Genomic DNA, 17721 nt, shown 5'->3' with positions numbered 1-17721 from the left:
TAGAATTTGTGAATCAGGTCTTGACCTAATAGTCACTCCGAATGTTCACCGTCTCAATACTGAACCCTGTACCGGTGTCATACTAGTACAATATCGGTAGAATACGGTACAGATTTTTTTTACATACCATACCGGTACTAAACTGAACAGTATAAAATGCCCCGTACTGCCGGTTCGGGCTGGTACAGCGTACTATGGTCACTCTCCTCTGATCAGCAACCAAAGTCTGCAGTGTTGCTTGTCCAAGAGTTGCTTTCTGAGCAGGCAATTTTACCAAGTAAATTTCTTATGTAGATAATTTGGTTTCATAAATTTCACTAAGCTGTCAGAAGTTTGAGTCATTGTGAACCTTAAAGCCGGAAAGTTTTTACATGGTTCTTAGTAACTCAATCCAAACTATGCATACATTTAAAATGGACATCAATATTAGTTCAAATACAAAATTCTGACCACTGAAATTGAAGATAACAGCTTACAATGCTGACAATAGACTACTCTGGGAATACAAAATTAGGAAGACACTGAACATGAAGATCAAGTTGTGAAATCGTGAAAATATCATCTCGGAGGAAAAGGCGACTTCCAAATATCAAACCATCATTCAACTAAATGCACAATAGACATCCTTTCAGTCAGTTATCATGCAAAGCCTTCATTATAGATAATCTGTTGCAACTCTGACCTGCAACCCTGCAATTTTAATTTGATACAAGCCATCATCATCATCTAAAAAAACATATAATTCTGAAACAAGTTTTCACTTAAATATACATCCTGTCTAAACTCTCATCAATTTTATGCTACAGCTATGCAAATCGTGTAACACATGAATGAATATAAGAATTGAATCATTGGCTAGAAAAAATGTTGAAACTGAGACCACTGAGAATGTCAAAAATACTGAAATAAATGACAGCACAAGATACTAGGCCCTATTTGGCATTGTAGGCAGTAGAGCTTGTATCTGCAAAGCTTTGGGCAATAGAGCTCTTGCTAGTAAAATTTTTCATAAAAAAGTTATTTGCTATTTGATAATTATATTTTTGAAATACTATGGAACTTTAATACCTCTAGTAACCAAATTGAGAAAGTGCATGAAAACAAACAACGTTACATAGTATTTTTAATTGTACAATTATTGTATTATCAATAACGGTTATAAAAAAACACTATAACTATATTGATGATAATGATGATGATAATAATAATAATAATAAATTATTTATTTTGATATTTCAATCTAAATAATATAAGAAATGTTATTTATAAAAATATAAAAAAATATAATAAGATTTTATTATATGATATACTACTATAATAAGATTATTATGATGATAATGATGATGACGTTACATAGTATTTTTAATTGTACAATTATTGTATTATCAATAACGGTTATAAAAAAACACTATAACTATATTGATGATAATGATGATGATGATAATAATAATAAATTATTTATTTTGATATTTCAATCTAAATAATATAAGAAATGTTATTTATAAAAATATAAAAAAATATAATAAGATTTTATTATATGATATACTACTATAATAAGATTATTATAACTATAATGATGATGATGATGATGATGATGATGATAAAATATAATAAGATTTTATTATATGATATACTACTATAATAAGATTATTATAACTATAATGATGATGATGATTATATGATATATAGTAATTCTATTATTTTATTTACAATTATATTATAATAATAATATTATAACAAATCATATAATATCATATTATAGCATGACTATAATATAATAATATGATGTTGTTATTTTAATATAATGATATAAAAATGTTATTGTACTATCTAATATAATTATATAAGAGTATAATATAATATAAATAGTATGATATACCAGAAGAATATTACTATATTAATAGTAATATAATAGTATTATCATATTTAATTATATAATATCATACATTATATAATGATATATATGATACAATAATATTATTATATTATATTTCTATATTACTATTATATAATGTTGTATTATTATTATGCATTATTACAATATTATATTACCATAGGCATTTTGATATGTGCAAAATTTTCGTTAAAATTAAAATAGCGTACGGACAGATCTCAAGTAGAGCTTCTATCTAAAGGGTACAAATTGGACCTTTTCCTAGTAGACTTTTTTCGGCTTTCGGCGAAAGTAGAAAACTAATCAAAATTTTTACTAAATTTCTAATAAAGAAAGAAAAAACTCTTTAGAATTTCTACTCCGTAGAACTATACTTGCAGAGAGAATTAAGCCATGCATATAAAGCATCCTTCTGCTTGCATGAATGATTTTAATAAAATGGATGCCAGAACTCATGAAAGCAACCCAAAAATATCGAACTATATGATTTTCCAATTGTAAAAAACTAAAGACAACAAATCAAATCCACCTTAACTGAAACTAAGTAGGCCATGTGTTCCATGACATATTTTAACTTTTTTATTACCCAAAGAATCATGGACTATATGAGGTCTCGATTTAGTTTGTTGCAATTCTGAAGTTGATATCACCAGAAGCATGCAAAACAATTGTATTTAATGGAGGGTTAAAAAAATCCACCAGCAAATATATGTGTTGTCATTTTTCAAGTATTCAACACTTTACATACTATATTAGTTATCTCGGTACTTAATTGATGATCAAAGCACCCATATGGTTGTTCTGACTATCAATTGAAGTTGCTTGCATGAAATAACCATGCCAGTTAAAGTAGATCCTCTTGTACAATAGAATGCATCAATTATATGTAAGCATCAAGGTCTATCCATAATAAATTGCACTTTGGATAATATTTCCCCATAACCGTCAGCACTAGACTAGTTAAGAAGAGTAGCAAATTTGCTTTCAGGCACAAATAGAGGCAATATTGCAGCAGAAAAATAGTATTCGACATGCTCATGCATGAAACATAAATTAACTTTTTAGTTTCCACTGGAGACAAGTCTAGAAGATAACATAGAATACCATGTATCAAATACTGAACTACATAAAAGTTGGCAGGACTGACACAATCTTTGACACAATACTAGCTGCATTGGCAAATATATTGGCATACCCGTTGATCTGGTTGCAGTAGTTGGCAACTTGATTTGTTATGAGATAGCTATCCAAGCGCGATGGCTCGGGTATTGGCTTGAAGATGGGATTTGATGGATCCTCCTCAGGCAATGGCTCTTCTCCAGCAGCTTTCCTTGCCATGTTCTCCATCCTACAAAATTAAAAGAAGAAAGGGCATCATAAACAAATTGCTGTAATCCAGACACACCAGAATGACATAATTCCATCCATCAGTCTAAGCAAAGAACTTGCTTGCTCAAGGTCGAAAGGAACAAAAAGTCTTGTCTTAGGAGCTTCATGATGGAACAAAAAATTTGGAGAATGCATTTCCAGCGCACAAGAACTTTAATTTAAGTCATCAGAAGTCACCACCAGGCACCACAACCTAGTGGTCCACCTAAATATGGCCTACGTCCAAGTAAGTCGTGGAAAGTTCAATTTAGAGCTTAAGCTCCTAGATTCCAGTTAGGCTGGAAGCCACCAAAAAGTATTAGGCTTCTAATTTCCTAAACGATATCAAAGCATTCCAAATGCTTTTAATCTGTGATTTTTTTTTCGAAAAAAAGGGAAGGGGGGATCCTACTTTGCAATCGCTAAAGATGCACAAAGTTGAACTACAATCAGAAAGGAACAAAGCATTCACCAGTATCTTTGGTCTTGGAAGAACTTAACAATGAAAAAAATCAACAACAGATGAAAAAGTGGGGGGAAATCATGATCTCAGTTTCTGACTATCTGTATAACAATCATATATCAAAGTTGCCAACAAGAGTTAGTATTATTACTGGGATTCAGCATCCGGGCTGTTATTATCTTAAAAATTAAGTCATACATCAGATAAATCATCTGAAATTGAAAGAAAAACAGAACAAGATCGTTATCTTAGTGGCACTGGAATCAAACCAAGCAAATATTCTTTCTTTTTCTTTTCTCTTCTCTCTTTACAATGATATATATTGTTATTTGTAAAAGGTTCAATCCCTGCGAAACTTTAAATTTCACTTTCCACATCATCCACCAGACAAAACACAGTACAAACTCCATGTTATTTAAGTTTCTGTAGATTCTAGAGAACTATGAGATTCCAAAGAAAACATGTTCTGGAGGAAACTAGACATAACCTACAGAGGCGCAAGTTACGTTACAGACAAATACTACTTCCTAAGCAACAATACACTAAACCAGCAATGGAGGCAACACTCCTAGGCTCAAGGAAAATCACCCTCTTTTAGGACATAACAGAAATAACACTCTTAGGCTAAAGTATATCACCTGTACGTATGTACATATATAGGTACCTATATACAAACATACACACCTATGTACGTAGGTTTGATTGCTACACCAAAATTATCAACATCAACAGCAAAGTTGGTTTTCATAGTAACGGAAACACACGGCATTTTCACCTGCCCACCTGCTCATCTGCAAGCATAAACGCGTGCAGAGCAGACCAACCTGGGAGTCTTTTGGTAGTTTGCCAACCTATCATAAAGGTGCTGCTCTCGTGATCCAACTAAGAGACAAAGTTGAAAGAAACCCTATGAATAAAGTCCCACTTCATCTCATGCAAAGACCGAACTCTTGGCTTGTTATGGATTTAAACCTCTATAAAAGAACTTAGAATCGAAGTTCTTATGTTACATATGGTGGTTATAACAGTACAATATTTGAAAATGTATCCTAACTTACAATCTAATGCAATATCATCAAAAATATGCTTGTACTATGACACACAACAAAGGCTATACTTTTCAGAACAACGACAGATTACTCAAAATGTCCATAGAAACAAAATTGTTGTTTTCATTCAGAAAGCTGGGTTCTGATTCTCTTTATCATTTTCTTTCTTCTCACAAATTTTTTTGACTTAATTACCAACCAATACTGAGTTGCAACCTCCAAATGAAAGATCCAAAATTCATCCAGAACAAAGTTGAAAGTACTTTACAAGATGAAACGAGAAAATGAAAACGAATGAGGGTGAGATGCAGCCTGGGGCTTGAAAAGAGAAGGAAAAACATTATGGGTTAGTCAGACGTGGTAATATCACCTATGGTTTTTTTTTTTTTAACTTTTTGTTTTGGGGTGAAGGGATGTTTGGTTGTCCACATACAATAAGTTGATCGCCTTGGTAGCTTTGATTATGTAGAACATAAATGACATGGGAGATATAAGTAAACAAATAACAGAGCATCATATCAATCTCCACAGGCTTCAATATTAAGTTACCAGGGCATTCCCAAGGCTCTCAAGAGCCTTACTTCATTTATGATTAATGTGGCACTTAATCGAGATCCACACCCACCCATTTTCTCTCTCTCTGACTTTTTTTGGGGTAGATTAGATGTCACGTAGCTTCAGGTTGTCCTTAGCTTTCCCAAACTTCTTTTGGTTTGTTGTTTGAGCTTGTGGATGGTAAGATGCAGTAATATCGCCTATGGATTTTTTTTGCACCTTTTGTTTTGGGGTGAAGGGATGTTTGGTTGTGCACATATCAATAAGTTGACTGCCTTGGTAGCTTCGGTTGTGTAGAACATAAATGACATGGGAGGTACAAGAAAACAAACAACAGAGCATCACCATATCTCCACGGTTGCAATTATTAAGTTACCTAGGCATTCCAAAGGCTCTCAAGAGCCTTACATAATTTATGATTAATGTGGCACTTAATGGAGATCTACAACCACCCGTCCTCTCCCCCACCCCCAACCCCTAATCTTGTAACACAAACTATAGGACTGAAACAAGAAGATTATCTGATTTTATTAGGACTTAGTATTTTGACACCAAGTTGTCACTTCTCTTCTTCAGAATTGCTGTTCCTTGCTATGTTTGCATTTGGATCCAAAGGCATGATATATCTCAATGTCCATCCTTTCTTTGTTCAGCATGGATAAAAGCATCAACCACCATCTCAAGCATTAGTGTGAATTTGCTATTGTCTTTTTCCATCCTTCCTCCTTACTTGCTGCACATATCATCTGTATCTTTAACTGTTACCTTTCTGATCTGGTGCACAACAACTTTTTTAATCTCTGTCGACTTTAGCACCATAACTCTCCTTTTTTCTCAAAATTTATGCATTATCATCTTGTTACATTTATATGGGGAAACCAAATTTAAATCATGTTCAAGTCCTATAACTAGAATTCATGCGTTTAATTGTCAAAATTAGTGATCTTGATTATGTTAACATATAACTTCCTCTTGATGTTTAGTGGTCATTTTGTTAATTTGAATGCAGAAACCTAAAATTGGATGTTTAGTGATTCTCTCAATATGATAATTGGAGATCTACAAACCCTATGATGATATGATACGGAGTGATACTATTCCATCACAAGAAAAGAGAAGGCAGCTTCCATTTAGATAGAAGTAGCAGTAATATGATTGACTATGCTTCGATCATCTGATTTGGTCCCCATAAATGTTAAAGGATATGAAAGTGCAACACTCATCACAGCATGTTTTTCAAATACAAGTAACAGAACAGACAGATGAAACTATCTCTAAATCAGTAAATTTATTCAGTAAAGGACCAAAGACGCATAAAAGGTAAATATTTGACAATAAAGAGTAGTGCACATGAAGATGGGCCAGCAAGGTCGGATAAGCAAAATCTAATATTTTATATCATAATACAGTGAATGTTGTTCAAAACTCAATAACATGCCTATTCCTCTATCCTAATCACAAATAAACATTCACATAAATGTGAAAGCAGCTGCTCCCTGCATTTTTTTTTTTCATAAACATATGCTTGCCTTCGAGCAGAAAACATGAGGACACAAGTGCTTCCTGCCCATTTCCCGCCCGCCACCTCCCCAACCTTTCAATGGGCACACAAGTACATACAAATATACATATACTATACATTCGTGTATGTGTGTCTATACATACACATTTAGCCATATGCACATGTATGTATATATCTTATATTTTCATTATTGAAATGAGAAAAAAATATCTTTTACTGTTTTTTTGGCATGAAGCCACAATAAAAGAACCCAGAGACAGCTTTCCTTAACAGATGAAAAGCTAAAGGTAAGTACCAGAAAAGAGGTCCTACTCTTTGTTTTCAACACGAACAAGAAAAGAGGTGCAGTCTACTGTTCCCAAATCTACATTTAACGTTCCAAGAGGAAATAAAACATCCTATATTGTCTCAGTACCAAGAAAGCTACAATTGAAACTTGAAAGTCATGGATTTCTGACTGAAAGTTGACATCGTCGTATCATCTCAGAACCTTACAAACATTAAACACATAGCCATATGCCTTCCTTTCAGGGGGAACTCAGGGAACAGCTAGTGAAAGCGCAAGTGTTCTGATGCAGTATGAAAGAATGACCTACACTAAAAAAGCACATAAGCCCTTGATTTTCTCAAGGACAAGCTGATATGTACTAGCTCAAGCATAGCAGTTCATGCCCTTACCCAACTTGCATCCTTTAGCAGTTCTCTATTTAAGCTCAAAGCAAACTAAGAAGTAATCTACAATATAATACTGCCAATATGCCATACATCATAAGCAATAACACAAGTCGGATACGTGACTGCACTTTACCTTCGCTTTTGAAGCCATGCTTGCTGCTGTGCTTGTTGTCGTGAGAGGTTGCGATAATAATATTGGAACTGAAAGGGAAATAGATAATTTGATTCTACTGAGATGACATCTACAGCAACAATAAAGCCCGAAAAAGCACTTGGAAGGCACATCAAACCTTGTTTTGTTCAGAATTAAGATCTTCCATGCACTCAATCAAAAATTCCAAGTTTCTTTCCATATATGGAGCAGTGGATAGTTTTAGGCGATCATAATCACACTGGCAGAGAAAAATTGGCATGTTATAATTAAGAACATGATGAGAATAAATAGAGCTTCTATAGGACAAAGTATCAGACCTGAGAAACCGGGGAATCAGGTTCCAGTTCTGTCATGAATGCGCTAATAAGTGCAGAGTTAGAAACTTTAATCTGTGAGGCAGGAAACATATTAACTATAAGAAAGAAATGGAGAATAGACAGGCATTTTTACCACAAAAAGAATCAAAAGCATATTAATCTGTGCAGAGTTAGACCTCTTAAGCATGACATGTCACAGGCATATTTACCCCAAAAAGAATCAAAAGCATATGTAAATCTACAAAATCCTAATTCAATAAGTACAAAAATGCAAGTGTGGTAACCTAAAATGAAAGAATAGACATATATAAACAACATACGGGTATTTCCTCAAAGATATCCACCCATGACAATTTCTTTTCCCGCAACCTACAAAAGAAAAAAGCAGCTATGAGGATGTAATTAAAGGGAATTGCTGTAAATAACTGAACCTACAATCATCAACCCGTACTTTTCTCCAGTGAAGTTGTTATTTCGGTAAAGTTCCATAAAAGGATCTGTCAGCTTCAAGGCCTTGAGAGCTAAAACTCCCTGATTGGACCTTGATGGGTCATATATAATGCAAACACATCGTCGAATATTCTCCTGCATAATGAAAGGTGTCATATAAATTAGCAAAATAGTGGCATGAAACCGAAAGAAGATTATTGTACCATCACCGAAATGCCAAAACAAAACCCCAAGGTACCACCCCAAGTATAAAATACATCAGCAGAAGAAGATTTCTAGTTAAGGCCTGATTAAAAGAATGAAACAAGTTCCAACCAAGCATTCGTAAGTATTTCAGAATAGGTACAATGCCTAGGTAACTAAGATCATGCTACATATTAACACCTAACTGACAGAAATGCCAAACACCTAAGAACACCATTCAAATCAACATAAAAGTCCAATATTTATTGTTTTCAGATACTTACATCACAGACTAAGAATCCAGAGTTTAGGACAAGCAAACATCTCATCAGCCTAAAACTTGGTTTCTTTGATTTTTTTTCCAAATAAAAAAGTATTATGCCACTTATTTTATTAGTTAACATTTTTATTATGCTTGCACCTAGCAATTCAAGATGTAGAATAAGCTGCCAGATTTCAAATTTCACTGTACCCCCACTTCACTAGCAGAGTCCTTTGCCACATCCAATGCTGATCCCAGATAAGCCTCATCTCAACTCTTAGAGAACAGTTTAATCAATTCTATTTAACCATTCGTTCCTATTGAGAAACAATTCAATGTGAATAAGGTTTACTTGGATATTATTCTCTTAATATGACCATATGAACAAATCCAAGTCCCTGTATTTATCAAGGGATCTCCAATCTTTTTTACTCCTTGTAGCACCTTCCAAATGTTTCATGGTGCATGCGACTACCACCTAATGCCTCATTATATCCTACACTGGTACTGTCCGCTGCTATGTTCATATCTGTAGCTAGTCAACTATCCTCCTTATATCAACCAAACTTCAGCATTCAAAATCAAAATACCAAAGTTCCATCTTATAAGAATGTATACACACCGCTCCAGTTCTTCCATCTTACTCATCGTAGCAACAATTTTACCCAGTAAACAAAGAAGATAGCTAGCAACAAAGAAAAGGCAAGGTTCCTCTACCAAAATAATGAAAGAAAAAAAAAAATATCACAGAAAATGTGAAGAGTTCTGCAACCTTCTCTTTGTATGATTCTCATAGAAAAATAAACTCATAAGGAAAATATGGGGAAATATTTAAGATCAGCATTAGTGATTCATTATAAGATCTTTCATTTTACTAGCATTACTGAAACGATATCAAGTTCAGAATTCTAAAAACAAATGAAATTATGTGAAAATCAAGCAAATTATCAAACTTTTGACAAATATCTGACACCAAGATTTTTGTATCACCTGGTAATTCATGAATGTTTCAATCAGCTCCACAGTCTGAAAAGATCCCAATAAAGTTGATTGATACCTGAAAACTGAGTTCAATCACCAAATGTAGCTAAAAAGAAATTTTTTTAAAAAAAAAGGAAACTTAGAGACTTATATTTTATTACGAGCTACTAATGTTACTATTTGAATAAAATAAAAAATTCTAAACAAACCATTGTCGCATGAACAGAACAAGAATTAAATTTATGTAACAAAATTCAGAATTTGAATTTACTGACAGCTTATGCAGGCGAAGTTTTTGCCACCAGCTACAAGTTAGTGATTTTTTCTTCACAAGCATTGATTTAAATCTACTATAAAGTGTACTGCATTCAAGCTAGCTTTCTTCATCATAATCAAACAATTCATGAATGTGCCTGTTACCCAGAAAGATACTGCAAATGTCAGTGACCCTCTTCTCAATATTAGTTGCAGAGCTAATTATTATTCAGCCAACTGCTAATCCATTAATTTAAGGCAAGATAGGCAAGATACATATTCCAGCATGCTGCACTAACATCACAAATATTAATGTTTTTCAACGGTTTAAGATTTTTCTTTTATATCAAAATGTCTTCAAGTAACATGTAATAGTTAATGTTTTTCCAAGGGTTACAAATATTTGACGTCAAAATGCATAATGATCTTCATAATGGCATATAGTTTTTAATACCTGAAAGAATGGCAGTTGTGGGCATCATGTTTAAAACATGGTGATAAACATCACATTTGACAATAACAACAAGAGAAGACACACAGAGTCTTTCTTAATAATAATTGCCAAAGATGAAAAATTGAACATACCATCCTACAGTATTATTGTCTACATTGACCTCCCTTAAGCACCTCATCATTTCAAGCTGATAGTTGGCCCCATCTGCTTCAATTTGTTCATCTTCTTCTCGAATCTTAACATGTCAGTAAAAGGAAAATGATCAGTGCAGAAAGACAAAGAGAAAACCCTCTCAAACATCAATACCTCCACCCCTCCAAGTGAAACCCTCATACTCAATTAGTTGGAATTCGAATTGAAAATAACGTTGCATACCGGGAAAGGAAAGCAGTTAGTCACTTCAAGCACACTACCAACATCCAAACCAAGAAGTTGGCCTGTAACTAGAGCTGGCGAGAACTCCTTGCAGTGTTTAATTATCTTTAAGATAGCCTGTACAATACCAATTGAGAAAAATAAAAGAAAAGAATTAGCACATATGCTATTTCTTATATAGCTTTCCTTGTCATTGAGACTAACTAGCCCATGTAACAAGAACATTCAAGAAAGATAAAACAATCTCCCTAGCATACTAATTTAAAAAATACTTGATAGCTTTAAGCAAGGGTCTAGCATACTAATTTAGAAATACTTGGTAGTTTTAACCAAGGGTTTATGACTAGACCCATACCAGCCTAATGTCACTATTATTACTCTATGCGTTATGCCTACTGCTTTTAGATATGATACAGGTTTCTCAAAGAGCACAAGTAGGTTTAAAGGGAAAAAAAGCATAATTATAAAACCCGTGGAAACAAAAAGTAATTGATGGTAATTTAATTATGTTAGGGATTTGGTGTGTCTAATTACAAAAATATACCTAGGCTATGGATATTGAAATGATCATAGCCAGGGTCGGCGAAACCGTCCCGAATCGGACGGGTCCGGCCATCCCAAGTCGTACCAGAGACTCACCGGTAAGGTTCCGGCAATGGAAACGAAACCCGTTGCCGGAGCCGGAGAAGGAGAAGGAAAGAGAAAGCGAGCGGGGGAGGGAAGCAAAGGTAGAGGGTAGGACGCCGACGGAGGCTGTCGGAGGCCAGCCTCAGCTGCAGGAAGCTAGGTTGCGGCCGCTTTTTCTGTTTCGAACGAAATAGAGGTCCGACCACGGCCTTAAAAAATTTCGCAATTTTTAAGTGAAGTCAGCAAGCGATTTGCCAACTTCACTTAAAAATCGCAAAAATTTTTAAGGCCGCAACTGGACCCTAGTTTCTTTCGAAACAAGGAAACCAATCGCGACCTCTCTTCTCGCGGTCGAGGCCGGCCTTCGCTGGTGTCCCTCCCTCTCTTTCTTTCTCTCTCTCCCACGCTCTGCATGCCGTTTTCTCTATCAGTACGGGCCCGGCACGGCCCATACTGACTCATGCCGCCGGAGAACCGATACGGTGCCTGGTACCGATTCCACCGACTTTGGTCACAGCAGTCATTACCATGATAGAATCAGCATTAAACAAGTCTTCTCTCAGGCTTCCTAAACTAAAACCAACAGACAACTGACTACATGTCTACATTGCAAGAATCCTCAGATTTCACACCTTTGGAATCCTCAAATTGCTCCAAAGATCCTATGTAATCAAAGTAAAGCATGAGAAAATACTCAATAACTGAGCAGTTAATCTCAGCATATCATTTAACATTATTCAATTTGAGTACAAGGGAACCTACTTATATTTTTTGCAGCTCACACAAGACAAAAGGATATTTATGTAGACTCTACACTTTGACTAGGACTAACTAGCTAATTAGCAAATGCATGGAATATGGTGAGTCATCGGTTGTAACCAATGTACCAGCTAGACGCTGCTCAGAATAGTGATAAATTGGATCCATACCGCTAAACCCAGCAATTATGTATATGATATAAACCTCAATATTCTCTAACTCCAAAACTTCTAAACAGACTTCCCAAATACTCCATTGTTTAGGTTTTTGGGGTCTGAGACTATCTTAAGTAAACTCAGCTGCTGCTACTACAAACCAACTCGAGCAAGGGATTTGAAAATGAGCCAACTCGAGAATAACTTGGGATGCCATTTTAACATTAGGCTAACGCAGAAAAAGGAACATGAAATCCACTGCAATGCAAAAAAGAGATTTGGCATGATTGCATGTAGCTTTCAACTTGAAGCCTTCTGTTTCAATTTGATATTGAAGATGACCTTGCATGCCTGCAAGTGATCTCTATGTTCCACAGTCATATTGGGCCAGGCATTGTAAGAAGACAGCAAGACAAATCCTTCCGCGCATCAACTTTTCAAGTTACTAGTTGGTATAAGTTACATCACATAATAAGGTAGACCACGACAGTTGATATCTTAAAATGACTTATTTTTTGTAAACTAAATGTTTATGCATCCTGTCCATTAGATAATTTTAAGCCTACCTCCTCCAAATTTATTTGGCCCTCATTAATCCTCCTTGTATTTCAAAACCTACATTTATCTTGAAGGCTTCCTGTGAATCCCTCATTTCCAGCTTCATCCTTTGAGAGTTTTACTACATGCACCTCAGCATCCTCATATCTGCTGCACTTATCTATCTACATGTAGTTCCCTATTTCCACAACCCTCACATCAAACCCATACAAGCAAATTGCCTAGTTGCTGTTTAGTAGTATTTTCAAGTAAAGCTCGAAGGCATGCATCTACGATGCCTGCTTGGTTTGCAAACTACATAGGAAACAGACTTAATTTACCATCCACATCAAGCTAAAACCACTGATAAGTAGTATTGATAATCTTAGGGACAAACAAAAAAATAAACAAGAGCGTACTTTAAATTGGTCTTTTCCAGAAATTCCCAGTAGCTTCCCTAAATTGGAACCAAGTTCACAAACTCTTATCACAATTCAATCTTTTCAGGAAGAACAAAAAGCCAATTTAAGAAGAAAGAGAGAAAAGGGAGTCGTGACTCAAATCTTAACACCACTTATATTGATCTCAAGTATTTATCTGATACAAATCACTAACGACGTCATCCAATTGCAACCGATATTAAAACGAGAAAAGAAAAGAAAAAACATAGTGCGAACAAAAATAGTAACAAATAAACAAAAAGAATCAGTTAGATAATTACCAGCCCCTCCATCTGAACAACTCGGAGAGGCTGAGCGACCTCCTCCGACGATACGGCTTGCAGGAAAGATCGCGCCATAGCTTCGAAACCAAAACAAAAACCACAGAGTTACCCCAAAAAACAACAGAAAAAGATCCAAAATAATAATTTACATTGAAATCAACTGAGAAAAAGATCAAAAACGAAAAAAGAAAGGATTTTTTTCTTACTATTCGCCATGCTGGAAGCAGCTATCCAGGAGAAATTAGGGCACGGCGAAACACCAAAGAGATGCAAAGGAGCCACTTTTAGGGTTTTCATTTTCTTTGGTTTCATAACGGCATGGACTCGGTCGTGTTAATCGTAGAACAGCAAACAGCCTTTTTGACAAATAACAACCTCCCACGTAATCAAACTACAGAATACATCTCGGTCGTCCATCTCACATCAGAGGGCTTCGAATGCTCTGATCGGGATCTCACGAATTAAGCGATAAAGCTATTTAAAGGATGCCATTGGGATTTTGCGAACCCTACATGGATCTTTCTCGGAGGGGGAGGAGAGGAGGCTTCTTCTATTCTTCTCTCAGCTCTTCTCCAAGGGGTTTCTCTTGGGGGTAAACCCTAAGGAAAGGATCCAAAGATCCAACGAGCATCTCAGAAAGCCAGGGCTCTGATTTCATGGGTTCATGGCTCGCTATGATGCTGATATTGTTTCATTTTCTCTAAATTTCTTAATTTTATGAGCTATTTTTTAGTTGTTTTTGCGATCTCTTGGGGATTTCTGGATCTGATAATGGTTGGTGATGGCTGTATTTTTTTCTAAACTTGCAGGTGAACAGAAGAATCATCGTCTGAGTGCAAGTCTTATGCTTTCTTTCTTTTTCAAAAATGTTATAATGTGTTTAGGAGAAATATTTAAATTTTGCAAGTTTTGTGTTGGAAAAAGCTTTTGTAAATTACTTCACATTAGTTGTTATTATCATGAAATTTTATAAAATTTGGTGCTTTTGTGTTTGAGGATTTCCTTGGAACTGCCTTTTTGCTTATTAAAACAATTAAAGGAATAATTAAATTAAAAATAGGTATATTCTCAAAATGAAAAATCAGGGGTATTTATCAGTTGTATCCTCACCCTAAACCCTTTGAATCCCTGTGATTGCTATTAAAATAAAACAGAATGAAAAAAAAAAACAAACAAAATGAAGGCAAGTGCATCTTTTGGTTCTCAAGTTTTATAAAATATAGATTCAAATATGAAAAATACTTATTTGGTTATTCCATTAAATTGTTTTTAAAAAAATATTTCAAAACTTAAATAATGAGTTTATGAAAAGTAAATAACTTATAATTATTGTAAAATTATTTTTAGAAATTATATTTATGGTAATGAAAGTTTGTAGATAATAAAACAGTCCAAAGAATGACTATAGATAAGATATGTTAGAAGGGCCAATGGTGGAATCTTATAGATATTAACATAGTTCCAAAAGTCTTTATTAGATAAGATATGTATGAGGTCAGGGGTAGTGGAAGTGATGGAAACTTAACTTCTATTGATTGTATTTCAAGCAAAATAATTTTAAAAAAATAAAATAAATTGGAAAAGAGATTTTTGAATGGGGAGAAATCTTTAGGCTATTAAATTGATCACTTCCCTAAATGGAAACTAGGACACTATATATTTATAAATTCACAATTGCTTATCCTAGAAGAGTGCAGAAAAATGTAATAGGAAATATGAGGAAGCCAATCACCTAGTCGAATCAGACTCATCCTAAACTAACTCATATCAAAATTAGGATACCAAACAAGAAACCTATGATTCCTTCATTCAAAATGATTTCATCTGGAAGGTTGAACTTTGTTGAAAAGTATGCATTGACCATCTTTATCATTGAAGTTTTACTTTTACACTAAAATTGTGCACAAGATTTATAAACATTCATAATGATGCCAACTTAGTGGGGATGCAGGGTAGTTAGGTTCAATTGGAGACACAAACCTAGATCTAATCCATGTTTGAATTAGGTCGAAAAAATTGAACTCAAATCTAATCCAATTCCCTTTGGTTTGGATCAAATCAGACTGAGTATTAATTTTATCAAATAGTTGGATTTTTTTCGGGTTAAATCAAGTCAAAAATAATTTGAGCAAGAATCATAACAAACATATATAAATTAGTTACTTAATTATAATGGAAATAGTTATAGAATAAAATAATATTGAGCAAGATGTAAACATTATCAAACACTTATTCTACATAAAATTTGATAGACTACCGCATATAATTATAATCAACAACATATATTATAGGCAAGTTAAGTTATATTTCCTAATCAACAACATATATTATAGGCTATTAAATCATTGTGCTAGTGTTCCTCAGATGCGGAGTTTGGTTATTAGGACGTCTTGTACAGCTTATCAGATATGGTTGGCCAGAAACGCCCGGATGTTTAGTGAGCGTCGGCTGTCCTTGCGGTTCGTGATGGAGCGGGCTCATGCTCAGGCTGCAGAGATTATCCATGTAGAGTCAGCTCATAGATCTTTGATAACTTCGAACATCTGGAGCCCCCATATTGCTTCGGCAGCTCCACATAGGGTATTCTTTACTTAGGAGCTCCCAACTCCGAGTTTTCTCAAGGTTAATTTTGATGGCTCTATCTTGGATGGTGGTAGGAGGGGAGAGGTCGGATCCGTCATCAGGGGCCCGAGCTCCGATGCGGTGGCAGCAAGAGATTGTCAGATTTTTGATACTTCGGTTCCGGAGACAGAGCTGCGGGCGGCCTGGATAGGCCTGTCCTACACGCGGCGGGTGATTCGGGCGAGCTCTATTTTTCTGGAGGGTGATTCGGCCACGATAATTAACTAGATCCGCAGGGGACTGAGTAGTCATGGAGGTGCTCATCCCCTGCTCCGCGATATTTGGATGATGGTGAGGGAGGGTGTTACATTTCAGGCTATGTATGTATATCGTGAGGCCAATGGGGCAGCCGACTGGATGACGGTATCTGTAGCGAGCCACTCAAGAGGCATCCTATGGGTTGGAAAGAGAGAGATGTCCGGAGCACTTCGGGACATTTTGTATTCCGATTCTATTGGATGTATTCATACCCATGATGTATGAAATGCCCATTTTAGCCAAAAAAAAAAAGCAAAGCTTGAATTTTTGTGGCCTGAAAGTTTGATAAAATAACTGATTTAGGTCCCGATGCATATTTTGATCAAATTATTTCTCTAATTGTGTTTCATATTTGGCCTCTCATTGCAAGTCTCTTGCTCGGTCCAATATTTGTTGAGAAAAGGTTTCTATAGCCACATCCTATGACCTGAGATCCCTGATGCCTAACTTTTTTCTTTGGGTCATGTACCAAAAGAATGCTCCAATACGAAGTTGATATGAAAAATATTCCTACCCCATGCTACTTAGAGAGAGAGAGAGAGAGAGAGAGAGAGAGAGAGAGGTTTGATTATCGCGAGGGGATCAGGGCCTCCAAAGCTTTTAGGCCAATTTTATTAAGTCGATCACTTTCTTAGACAACCCCTAGGGCACTACATAGTTATAGATTAATAACTAGTTTTCTTATAAGAATAAGGAAAAACAAAATATAAAAAATGAGGTAGCCAATCTTTAATACACTTGGACTCCTAAAAAATCTCCTGCTCCAAATTGAATCAAAATTAGGACATACAATAAGAAACTTATTGCACACTTGTAAGTAAGAGACAACCTACAGTGTAGACCACTATCGGTCAAGACCTCCCCTATCCCAAAAGGGATTGAAGTTTTGTAATAAAGTAAGAAATATCAAAGAATAAACATATTATTTAAAACTTTTACAATAATCCTAGATGCAAAAAAAATAAAGAGATTAACTAAAAAGCTAGATTCAAAAGTTAACTAGAAAGTATGAAAAAATTGAATAGCTAAATCTAAATTGGAGGACAAAGTCTAAGCAAGATAGCTAAGATAACTAAATAGAA

General features: G+C 35.0%; 1 protein-coding gene across 1 annotated transcript; it reads right to left on the bottom strand.

The window, feature by feature from the left end:
- Positions 1-282: 282 nt before the first annotated feature.
- LOC103710816 (eukaryotic translation initiation factor 3 subunit H-like) lies at positions 283-17347 on the bottom strand. The gene is made up of 12 exons (XM_008796715.6): positions 13966-17347; positions 13757-13836; positions 10958-11074; positions 10714-10817; positions 9883-9949; positions 8449-8582; positions 8318-8366; positions 7998-8069; positions 7817-7918; positions 7660-7727; positions 3090-3242; positions 283-690 (listed from the first exon to the last, which is right to left on the bottom strand). Exons 1-12 carry the CDS (start codon positions 14069-14071, stop codon positions 633-635), a joined length of 1110 nt encoding a protein of 369 aa, XP_008794937.4. The 5' UTR covers positions 14072-17347; the 3' UTR covers positions 283-632.
- Positions 17348-17721: the final 374 nt, after the last annotated feature.

This window comes from Phoenix dactylifera, chromosome 4 (assembly GCF_051530095.1).
Source record: "Phoenix dactylifera cultivar Ajwa chromosome 4, Ajwa_hap1_PhDact_Kaust_v1.1, whole genome shotgun sequence".
NCBI lineage: Eukaryota > Viridiplantae > Streptophyta > Magnoliopsida > Arecales > Arecaceae > Phoenix > Phoenix dactylifera.
The sequence above is the reverse complement of the archived record's forward strand: the minus strand, read 5'-3'. Positions and strand labels throughout refer to the sequence as shown.

Bases quoted from the DNA above. Each gene is read 5' to 3' on its own strand.
- LOC103710816 (XM_008796715.6), bottom strand. From the start codon at position 14,071: ATGAAACCAAAGAAAATGAAAACCCTAAAAGTGGCTCCTTTGCATCTC. The intron at 11,075-13,756 runs GTAATTATCTAA...GGTATTGTACAG, and splicing joins TTGTTCAGATGGAGGGGCTG to GCTATCTTAAAGATAATTAA. The intron at 9,950-10,713 runs GTATGTTCAATT...CTCAGTTTTCAG, and splicing joins GACAATAATACTGTAGGATG to GTATCAATCAACTTTATTGG.